The sequence below is a fragment of the Bombina bombina genome, chromosome 6, assembly GCF_027579735.1.
Source record: "Bombina bombina isolate aBomBom1 chromosome 6, aBomBom1.pri, whole genome shotgun sequence".
Classification (NCBI taxonomy): Eukaryota; Metazoa; Chordata; class Amphibia; order Anura; family Bombinatoridae; genus Bombina; species Bombina bombina.
In genome coordinates, this window is record NC_069504.1 from 1,159,354,477 (window position 1) to 1,159,367,051 (window position 12,575).

Below are 12,575 nucleotides of genomic sequence, written 5' to 3' on the forward strand. Positions count from 1 at the left end.
GCAAAAGGACACCTTACTGTTGAATCAGTTGTGTTACTTATACTACAGTTACTTACAGTATGTAGGAGATTTGACCTAGCCTTGGTACAAGGGTACCCCACTCTTGTATCAATTGTGTTACTAATACTACAATTATTTACAGTATGTACCAGATGTGATCTAGTCTTTGTACAAGGACACCCTACTCTTGTATCAGTTGTGTTGCTTATACCACAGTTATTTACAGTGTGTCCCAAATGTGATCTAGTCTTGGAACAAGGAAACTCTACTCTTGTACAGTTACTTACAGTATGTACCAGATGTGATCTAGTCTTGGTACAAGGACACCTTACTCTTGTATTAGTTGTGTTACTTATACTACAGTTACTTACAGTATGTACCAGATTTGATCTCCTCTTGGTACAGGGACACCCTACTCTTGTATCAGTTGTGTTACTAATACTACAGTTACTTACAGTGTGTCCCAGATGTGATCTAGTCTTGGTACAAGGACACCCTACTCTTGTATTAGTTGTGTTACTTATACTACAGTTACTTACAGTATGTACCAGATTTGATCTCCTCTTGGTACAGGGACACCCTACTCTTGTATCAGTTGTGTTACTAATACTACAGTTACTTACAGTGTGTCCCAGATGTGATCTAGTCTTGGCAAAAGGACACCTTACTCTTGTATCAGTTGTGTTACTTATACTACAGTTACTTACAGTATGTAGGAGATTTTACCTTGTCTAAGTACAAGGTTACCCCACTCTTGTGAAAAGTAGCAAGAGGGTGACAGCAAATTCCAATATAAATTTATAAAATAAGACAAAAAATAGGGCAACGTTTCGGGATCTTATCCCTTAGGCATGACTAAGGGATAAGATCCCGAAACGTTGCCCTATTTTTTGCCTTATTTAATAAATTTATATTGGAATTTGCTGTCACCCTCTTGCTACTTTTCATATGTGTCTTTGGGCCTAGGCAGTGGCCCTTGGGTGACTTGCAGTACCAAGCTAGAGTGCTGAAATATCTTCATTGATATATTATTTCTCCTACCCCACTCTTGTATCAGTTGTGTTACTAATACTACAATTACTTACAGTATGTACCAGATGTGATCTAGTCTTGGTACAAGGACACCCTACTCTTTTATCAGTTGCGTTACTAATACCACAGTTACTTACAGTATGTACCAGATGTGATCTAGTCTTGGCAAAAGGACACCTTACTCTTGTATCAGTTGTGTTACTTATACTACAGTTACTTACAGTATGTACGAGATGCGATCTAGTCTTAGTACAAGCACACCCTACTCTTTTATCAGTTGTGTTACTTATACCACAGTTACGTACAGTGTGTCCCAGATGTGATCTAGTCTTGGCACAAGGACACCCTACTCTTGTATCAGTTGTGATACTTTTTCTACAGTTATTTGCAGTATGTACTAGATGTTATCTAGTCTTGGTGCAAGGACATCCTACTCTTGTATTAGGTGTTAAATATACTACAGTTACTTACAGTATATACCAGATGTGATCTAGTCTTAGTACAAGGACACCCTACTCTTGTATCAGTTGTGTTACTTATACCACAGTTACTTACAGTGTCTCCCAGATGTGATCTAGTCTTGGCACAAGGACACCCTACTCTTGTATCAGTTGTGATACTTTTTCTACAGTTACTTGCAGTATGTACCAGATGTGATCTAGTCTTGGCACAAGGACACCCTAATATTGTATCAGTTGTGTTACTTATAGTACAGTTACTTACAGTATGTATGAGATGTGATCTAGTCTTAGTACAAGGACACTCTACTCTTGTATCAGTTGTGTTACTTATACCACAGTTACTTACAGTGTGTCCCAGATGATATCTAGTCTTGGCACAAGGACACCCTACTCGTGTATCAGTTGTGTTACTTATGCTACAGTTACTTACAGTGTGTCCCAGATGATATTTAGTCTTGGCACAAGGACACCCTTCTCTTGTATCAGTTGTGTTACTTATACTACGGTTACTTACAGTATGTACCAGATGTGGTCTCATCTTGGTACAAGGACACCCTACTCTTGTATCAGTTGTTACTTATACTACAGTTACTTACAGTATGTACCAGATGTGATGTAGTATTGGTGCAAGAACACCATACTCTTGTATCAGTTGTGTTACGTATACTACAGTTACTTACAGTATGTACCAGATGTGATCTAGTCTTGGTACAAGGACACCCTACTCTTGTATCAGTTGTTTTACTTATACTACAGTTTCTTACAGTATGTTCCAGATGTGATCTAGTCTTGGCACAAGGACACTCTACTCTTGTATCAGTTGTGTTACTTATACTACAGTTACTTACAGTATGTACCAGATGTGATCTAGTCTTGGTACAAGGACAATCTACTGTTGCATCAGTTGGGTTACTTATACTACAGTTACTTACAGTATCAGATGTTTTACTAATACTATAGTTACTTACAGTATGTACCAGATGTGATCTAGTCTTGGTGCAAGGACACCCTACTCTTGTATCAGTTGTGTTACTAATACTACAGTTACTTACAATATGTACCAGATGTGTTCTAGTCTTGGTACAAGGACACCCTACTCTTGTATCAGTTGTTACTTACAGTATGTACCAGATGTGATCTAGTCTTGGTACACAGACACTCTACTCTTGTATTAGTTGTGTTACTAATTCTACAGTTACATATAGTACATACCAGATGTGATCTAGTCTTGGTGCATGGACACTTTACTCTTGCATCAGTTGTGTTACTTATACTACAGTTACTTACAGTATCAGATGTTTTACTAATACTATAGTTACTTACAGTATGTACCAGATGTGATCTAGTCTTGGTGCAAGGACACCCTACTCTTGTATCAGTTGTGTTACTAATACTACAATTACTTACAATATGTACCAGATGTGTTCTAGTCTTGGTACAAGGACACCCTACTCTTGTATCAGTTGTTACTTACAGTATGTACCAGATGTGATCTAGTCTTGGTACACAGACACTCTACTCTTGTATTAGTTGTGTTACTAATACTACAGTTACATACAGTACATACCAGATGTGATCTAGTCTTGGTTCAAGGACACCCTACTCTTGTATCAGTTGTGTTACTAATACTACAGTTACTTACAGTATGTACCTGATGTGTTCTAGTCTTGGTACAAGGACACCCTACTCTTGTATCAGTTGTTACTTACAGTACATACCAGATGTGATCTAGTCTTGGTACAAGGACACCCTACTCTTGTATCAGTTGTTACTTATAGTACAGTTACTTACAGTATGTACCAGATGTGATCTAGTCTTGGTACAAGGACATCTTACTCTTTTATCAGTTGTATTACTTATACTACAGTTACTTACAGTATGTACCAGATGTGATCTAGTCTTGGTACAAGGACACCCTACTCTTGTATCAGTTGTTTTACTTATACTACAGTTTCTTACAGTATGTTCCAGATGTGATCTAGTCTTGGCACAAGGACACTCTACTCTTGTATCAGTTGTGTTACTTATACTACAGTTACTTACAGTATGTACCAGATGTGATCTAGTCTTGGTACAAGGACAATCTACTCTTGCATCAGTTGTGTTACTTATACTACAGTTACTTACAGTATCAGATGTTTTACTAATACTATAGTTACTTACAGTATGTACCAGATGTGATCTAGTCTTGGTGCAAGGACACCCTACTCTTGTATCAGTTGTGTTACTAATACTACAATTACTTACAATATGTACCAGATGTGTTCTAGTCTTGGTACAAGGACACCCTACTCTTGTATCAGTTGTTACTTACAGTATGTACCAGATGTGATCTAGTCTTGGTACACAGACACTCTACTCTTGTATTAGTTGTGTTACTAATACTACAGTTACATACAGTACATACCAGATGTGATCTAGTCTTGGTTCAAGGACACCCTACTCTTGTATCAGTTGTGTTACTAATACTACAGTTACTTACAGTATGTACCTGATGTGTTCTAGTCTTGGTACAAGGACACCCTACTCTTGTATCAGTTGTTACTTACAGTACATACCAGATGTGATCTAGTCTTGGTACAAGGACACCCTACTCTTGTATCAGTTGTTACTTATAGTACAGTTACTTACAGTATGTACCAGATGTGATCTAGTCTTGGTACAAGGACATCTTACTCTTTTATCAGTTGTATTACTTATACTACAGTTACTTACAGTATATACCAGATGTGATCTAGTCTTGGTACATGGACACCTTACTCTTGTATCAGTTTTGTTACTTATACTACAGTTACTTACAGTATGTACCAGATGTGTTCTAGTCTTGGTACATGGACACCTTACTCTTGTATCAGTTTTTTTACTTATACTACAGTTACTTACAGTATGTACCAGATGTGATATAGTCTTGGCACAAGGACACCCTACTCTTGTATCAGTTGTTACTTATAGTACAGTTACTTACAGTATGTACCAGATGTGATCTAGTCTTGGTACAAGGACACTCTACTCTTGTATCAGTTGTTACTTATAGTACAGTTACTTACAGTATGTACCAGATGTGTTCTAGTCTTGGTACATGGACACCTTACTCTTGTATCAGTTTTTTTCACTTATACTACAGTTACTTACAGTATGTACCAGATGTGATATAGTCTTGGCACAAGGACACCCTACTCTTGTATCAGTTGTGTTACTTATACTACAGTTACTTATCATATGTACCAAATGTGATCTAGTCTTGGTACAAGGACACTCTACTCTTGTATCAGTTGTTACTTATAGTACAGTTACTTACAGTATGTACCAGATGTGATCTAGTCTTGGTACAAGGACACCCTACTCTTGTATCAGTTGTGTTACTTATACTACAGTTACTTACAGTATGTACCAGATGTGATCTAGTCTTGGTACATGGACACCCTACTCTTGTATCAGTTGTGTTACTTATACTACGGTTACTTACAGTATGTACCAGATGTGATCTAGTCTTGGTACAAGGACACTCTACTCTTGTATCAGTTGTGTTACTTATAGAAACATAGAATTTCACGGCAGATAAGAACCAAAAAGGCCCATCAAGTCTACCCGTATTACATGTTACTTTTTCCTTAGGATAGCCTTATGCATGTCCCAGACATTTTTAAAATCCTTTACAGTCTTTCGGCTAGATTTAGAGTTTTGTCGGTAACGACCCGCGTACCTAACGCTGGCTTTTTTCTGTCCGCACCTTTAAAATAACTCTGGTATTGAGAGTCCACAGAATGGCTGCGTTAGGCTCCAAAAAAGGAGCGTAGAGCATATTTAACGCAACTTCAACTCTCGATACCAGAGTTGCTTACGGACGCGGCCAGCCTCAAAAACGTGCTTGTGCATGATTCCCCCATAGGAAACAATGGGGCTGTTTGAGCTGAAAAAAAACCTAACACCTGCAAAAAAGCTGCGTTCAGCTCCTAACGCAGCCCCATTGTTTCCTATGGGGAAACACTTCCTACGTCTGCACCTAACACTCTAACATGTACCCCGAGTCTAAACACCCCTAACCATACACTTAATAACCCCTATTCTGCCGCCCCCGCTATCACTGACCCCTGTATATTATTTTTAACCCCTAATCTGCCGCTCCGTAAACCGCCGCTACTTACATTATCCCTATGTACCCCTAATCTGCTGCCCCTAACACCGCCGACCCCTATATTATATTTATTAACCCCTAATCTTCCCCCCACAACGTCGCCTCCACCTGCCTACACTTATTAACCCCTAATCTGCCGACCGGACCGCACCGCTATTATTATAAAGTTATTAACCCCTAATCTGCCTCACTAACCCTATAATAAATAGTATTAACCCCTAATCTGCCCTCCCTAACATCGCCGACACCTAACTTCAATTATTAACCCCTAATCTGCCGACTGGAGCTCACCGCTATTCTAATAAATGTATTAACCCCTAAAGCTAAGTCTAACCCTAACACTTACACCCCCCTAAGTTAAATATAATTTTAATCTAACGAAATTAATTAACTCTTATTAAATAAATTATTCCTATTTAAAGCTAAATACTTACCTGTAAAATAAATCCTAATATAGCTACAATATAAATTATAATTATATTATAGCTATTTTAGGATTTATATTTATTTTACAGGTAACTTTGTATTTATTTTAACCAGGTACAATAGCTATTAAATAGTTAATAACTATTTAATAGCTAAAATAGTTAAAATAATTACAAATTTACCTGTAAAATAAATCCTAACCTAAGTTACAATTAAACCTAACACTACACTATCAATAAATTAATTAAATACAATATCTACAAATAAATACAATGAAATAAACTAACTAAAGTACAAAAAATAAAAAGAACTACGTTACAAAAAATAAAATATTTACAAACATTAGAAATATATTACAATTTTAAACAAATTACACCTACTCTAAGCCCCCTAATAAAATAACAAAGCCCCCCAAAATAAAAAAATGCCCTACCCTATTCTAAATTACTAAAGTTCAAAGCTCTTTTACCTTACCAGCCCTGAACAGGGCCCTTTGTGGGGCATGCCCCAAGAAGTTCAGCTCTTTTGCCTGTAAAAAAAAAACATACAATACCCCCCCCAACATTACAACCCACCACCCACATACCCCTAATCTAACCCAAACCCCCCTTAAATAAACCTAACACTAAGCCCCTGAAGATCTTCCTACCTTGAGTCGTCTTCACCCAGCCGAGCCAAATTCTTCATCCAAGCGGAGCAAGAAGAGGTCCTCCATCCGGTAGAAGTCTTCATCCATGCGGGGCAGAAGAGGTCTTCCATCCGATTGAAGTCTTCATCCAAGCGGGGCAGAAGAGGTCTTCCATCCGATTAAAGTCTTCATCCAAGCGGAATCTTCTATCGTCATCCATCCGGAGCGGCAGCATCCTGAAGACCTCCGATGCGGAACATCCATCCTGGCCGACGACTGAACGACGAATGACGGTTCCTTTAAATGACGTCATCCAAGATGGCGTCCCTCGAATTCCGATTGGCTGATAGGATTCTATCAGCCAATCGGAATTAAGTCAGGAATATTCTGATTGGCTGATAGAATCAGCCAATCAGAATCAAGTTCAATCCGATTGGCTGATCCAATATATATATATATATATATATTTCTAATGTTTGTAAATATTTTTTTATTTTTTGTAACTTAGTTCTTTTTTATTTTTTGTACTATAGTTAGTTTATTTCATTGTATTTATTTGTAGGAATTGTATTTAATTTATTTATTGATAGTGTAGTGTTAGGTTTAATTGTAGATAATTATAGGTAGTTTATTTAATTTATTTATTGATAGTGTAGTGTTAGGTTTAATTGTAACTTAGGTTAGGATTTATTTTACAGGTAAATTTGTAATTATTTTAACTATTTTAGCTATTAAATAGTTATTAACTATTTAATAGCTATTGTACCTGGTTAAAATAAATACAAAGTTACCTGTAAAATAAATATTAATCCTAAAATAGCTATAATATCATTATAATTTATATTGTAGCTATATTAGGATTTATTTTACAGGTAAGTATTTAGCTTTAAATAGGAATAATTTATTTAATAAGAGTTAATTAATTTCGTTAGATTAAATTTATATTTAACTTAGGGGGGTGTTAGTGTTATGGTTAGACTTCGCTTTAGGGGTTAATACATTTATTAGAATAGCGGTGAGCTTCAGTCGGCAGATTAGGGGTTGATAATTGAAGTTAGGTGTCTGCGATGTTAGGGAGGGCAGATTAGGGGTTAATACTATTTATTATAGGGTTAGTGAGGCGGATTAGGGGTTAATAACTTTATTATAGTAGCGGTGCGGTCCGCTCGGCAGATTAGGGGTTAATAAGTGTAGGCAGGTGGAGGCGACGTTGAGGGGGGCAGATTAGGGGTTAATAAATATAATATAGGGGTCGGCGGTGTTAGGGGCAGCAGATTAGGATTACATAGCTATAATGTAGGTGGCGGCTCTTTGCGGTCGGCAGATTAGGGGTTAATTATTGTAGGTTGCTGGCGGCGACGTTGTGGGGGGCAGGTTAGGGGTTAATAAATATAATATAGGGGTCGGCGGTTTTAGGGGCAGCAGATTAGGGATACATAAGTATAACGTAGGTGGCGGTCGGCAGATTAGGGGTTAAAAAAATTTAATCGAGTGTTAGCGATGTGGGGGGACCTCGGTTTAGGGGTACATAGGTAGTTTATGGGTGTTAGTGTACTTTAGAGCACAGTAGTTAAGAGCTTTATGAACCGGCGTTAGCCCAGAAAGCTCTTAACTACTGACTTTTTTCTGCGGCTGGAGTTTTGTCGTTAGATTTCTAACGCTCACTTCAGCCACGACTCTAAATACCGGAGTTAGAAAGATCCCATTGAAAAGATAGGATACGCAATTGACGTAAGGGGATCTGCGGTATGGAAAAGTCGCGGCTGAAAAGTGAGCGTTAGACCCTTTTTTGAATGACTCCAAATACCGGCGGTAGCCTAAAACCAGCGTTAGGAGCCTCTAAGGCTGGTTTTCACGGCTACCGCCAAGCTCCAAATCTAGGCCTTTGTGTTTACCACCTCAAACGGAAGTTTATTCCATGAATCCACCACCCTTTCTGTAAAAAAATGCTTCCTCAAATTTCTCCTGAATCTGCTACCTTCTAACTTTAGATTGTGACCCCTTGTTTTAGCATTTATTTTTTTGTGAAAAATGCTTTCATCTACAGTTACTTTCAGTCACAGATGTGTTACTAATACTACAGTTACTTACAGTATGTACCAGATGTGATTTAGTCTTGGTGCAAGGACACCCTACTCTTGTATCAGTTGTTACTTATACTACAGTTACTTACAGTATCTACCATATGTGAGCTAGTCTTGGCACAAGGACACCCTACTCTTGTATCAGTTGTGTTACTAATACTACAGTTACTTACAGTATGTACCAGATGTGATCTAGTCTTGATGCAATGACACCCTACTCTTGTATCAGTTGTGTTACTTATACTACAGTTACTTACACAATGTACCAGATGTGATCTAGTCTTGGCACAAGGACACTCTGCTCTTGTATCAGTTGCGTTACTAATACTACAGGTATTTACACTATGTAGCAGATGTGATTATGTCTTGGCACAAGGACACCCTAATCTTGTATTAGTTGTGCTACTTATACTACAATTACTTACAGTATGTTACAGATGTGATCTAGTCTTGGCACAAGGACACCCTATTTTTGTATCAGTTGTGTTACTTATACTATAGTTACTTACAGTATGTACCAGATGTGATCTAGTCTTGGCACAAGGACACCCTACTCTTGTATCTGTTGTGTTAATAATACTACAGTTACTTACAGTATGTACCAGATGTGATCTAGTCTTGGTACAAGTACACTCTACTCTTGTATAAGTTGTGTTACTAATACTACAGTTAGTTACAGTATGTACCAGATGTGATCTAGTGTTGGTAGAAAGACAACCTACTCTTGTATCAGTGGTGTTACTTATACCACAGTTACATACAGTATGTAACATGTGTGATCTAGTCATAGTACAAGGACACCCAACTCTTATATCACTTGTGATGACTGGGGAATGTTTATTTTGTGACCCTCATGGATGCTAGCTTGAAGAGCCACTACTACACACTGGATGTTGTTAATCTGATAACCAATCAGAATTCTGTCGTCATGTGTATGGCTAAGAGCAGAGACAGCTCTATAATTGGACCACAGGAGAAATAAGATATGACATATAAGAGAAATGACTGAGAATTAGATGCTCTGATATGAAACTTTAATCTGTTGAACTCTAATCTTTGAGATAACTGACTATGTCTCTGGTCAGGTGGTTTGTTGTTGCTATAATGTATGCATTATTGTTATCATAGTTACAGATGATCCACATCCCACAGTAAATCCAAAAAAGAAGAAACTGCCCTTTATTACCCAACATTTCTTGCTGCTCTTTCTCCATCTCTCACTGCCCCTCTTCACCTAACTCTGCTACATCATGTGCATCTGGGCATACTTACATTAGCTAATGGGGGATTTCACTGTAAGTTGACAGCAAAGAGTTAATGACATTTACAAAGCTGATCTTTCATAACCATTAACATTTCTATAACAAAATACATTTTATTGCAATGAAGTGGCTCTGATAACTGTAAGGACCTTACCTTTCCGGGGCTGGAATATGAGGTCATTTCTCACCATGTGGATGGTTATTAAACTCATCACGACCGACATAAAAGGAATAAGAAAGCCCAGGTTTTTAGCAACTGACTGCTGGATGTACGAGATTCCCACAAACACAACTAAAGAGTTAAGGTTAACCAGCCAGTTAAACCTAAAGGAAACAAATACAATTTCTGTTATTAACCATCATGCCAATAAAAATATAACAAGATTATTTAAAATCTGTAAAATCTGGTTCTTATGCTTAAGAAATGTCTCAGAACCCTGCTTGTTAGTAATATAGGAGGGAATGATAGAGAAGAATCTACCCACTTTCTAATGGTGAAAACTCCAATTTTACAGATTTTTAAGGTGATTTCCCCACACCAGAGGACACAGGCAGACACCATGCTCTTGTAAATGAGGGGTCACAAGTTATTGTAAGTTGTGTATGAGCTATGTGGTCTGTGAGTTCCCCTCACCACTAGCAATGAGGTGAGCACCAGAAATGAGGAGGGACAATTGGTGACATATTATCATCCTCCAACTAAGAGTACAAAATCCATTGTTGTTTCCCAACATAAGTGGGACACCTATAGTAGCTATAAATACATAATAATGCAGTGAGTAAGTACTTCAGTTATGGTTTGTCTGAATAACATAAATAAGACACCATTATTTTCTACCAGCAAACATCAGAAGCATTAATATGGTAAAAGCACAATTGTTCCTATGTTGCTGCGGTAAACTGATGTTTTTGGACATAATTTAACATTTATATAAAACTTTACAGGAGATGAATATATAAAACGGCAGTTGTATGACTCTGGTACTGAGGATCTCAGAATGTCACATTCAGCCTGTGTAGTAACCTGATACTGTATATGTCCCTTACTATGATCCCTGAAGTCTGGAGGTGACCTAGCACCTTTATATCTACTTCTGATATACTCACCAGTTGAAAAATGACATCAGATCCTTTTGTTGCCTATCCTGCAGGCTGTATGCTGCCAGCGGGCACACAATGGCACGAATACCTCCGCTTCCCAGAGCAGCAATTACTAATCCAAGGTAGAAGATGAGGGTTTGTTCCCTCCTGCCCAGTGTGTGAGCGATGTGATTAGAGTCTACGTAAAAATCTTCAAATGGGAAAGCGACTACGGGCAAAGTGGCACTTCCTGTGGGCAGAATAAACAGGGTGATCCACAGCAAGAAGAAAAGGAGCACCATCACAAGGTAGGGTAAAAACAAGTCCTTCATTTTTAACAAAAAGTTAAAATGTTCAATGGATCCGAACAAATTACCACCTTGTCAGTGGAAATGGAGAGAGGAGGAGCTCACTCCTCAGTACTGCTGCTGACACGTTTCGGCTTGTGTCGCCGTAATCGTAGCTGCAGTATTGTGCCAAAGACAGCCTTTTACAAGAGGTTACTACCTTCTCATTGGTTAAAATCCAAAATTAGAGGAGTGAGTCCTCGAACTCCACCTCTCCATCCGGTGTGTACACTTTACACCTTCATTTAACCTGTTTTTTTTAGGTACATATGTTGGTTGACAAATTCTCAATTTCCAGACAGCAATTTTCAGTGCATGTTACATGATTGAATACAAATTCCCCTAAAATTAATACTTAACTTTAGGTATTAAATTCCACACACACTATATCCTAAAGGGTTAAATCTTAAAGGCTCTAAGTAACCAAAGTTTAAAAACACCTAGATATCAACAACATGTCTAAAACTACTTATGTATAGTCTGTACAATCTTGAGGAAAATGATAATTAACCTTTAAATCCTGCTTTATTTAGAGTGATATGTATATCATTTTCAAATATCCTATTTCTAATTAGAATGCATAATAGCATTAAAGAATATAAGTAAATATACCAGCAATCCGGATCCTAGTTATCTCTCCATATGTACAGGAGTACCTGCTTACTGCAACAATATGTAAACCTTTTGCAGACAAACAAACACACAAACAGACGCATTGCACAAAGAGGGAGGTCCTCACGACACACATTCTAGGAAATCAATGTAAAATACTTTTGTTATTCCCAGTAATTTATCAGGTCATAGCTTGAATTAAAGCTATTTGGTATCCTTGTCTTTAATTTGTGTATCCAGAAGACCTCTCTCTTTCTAAGCAACCTATCCCTGTCACCTCCTCTAGCTGGACACTTTACTGTCTCAATAATTGTCCAACGTAATGTTTCAGTACTATTTGCATGCACCTCTCGGAAATGTTGCACCAGGGGTGTTGTGAGCGTGCCCTGCCTTATACTGTATATATCTCTCTCTCATCTCCCTGCTCGTGAGCCCCACATATTGAATTTCACATTGGCTACAGGTAAGTAAATAGACAGCATATATGGCTCGACAGTTGAGACATGAG

The 12,575-nt window shown here is 37.9% G+C and overlaps 1 protein-coding gene across 1 annotated transcript in view; it reads right to left on the bottom strand.

Annotated features, from left to right (window-relative positions):
- The window catches only part of SLC15A5 (solute carrier family 15 member 5), a 181,788-nt gene extending 170,348 nt beyond the window's left edge, over window positions 1–11,440 (bottom strand). The window contains exons 1-2 of the mRNA XM_053719733.1: window positions 11,136–11,440; window positions 10,183–10,352 (exon numbers count right to left, since the gene is read on the bottom strand). Of these exons, the coding sequence (XP_053575708.1) occupies window positions 10,183–10,352; window positions 11,136–11,440 (475 nt within the window). The remainder of the gene's footprint in view (window positions 1–10,182; window positions 10,353–11,135) is intronic.
- Between the last annotated feature and the right edge of the window lie 1,135 nt (window positions 11,441–12,575).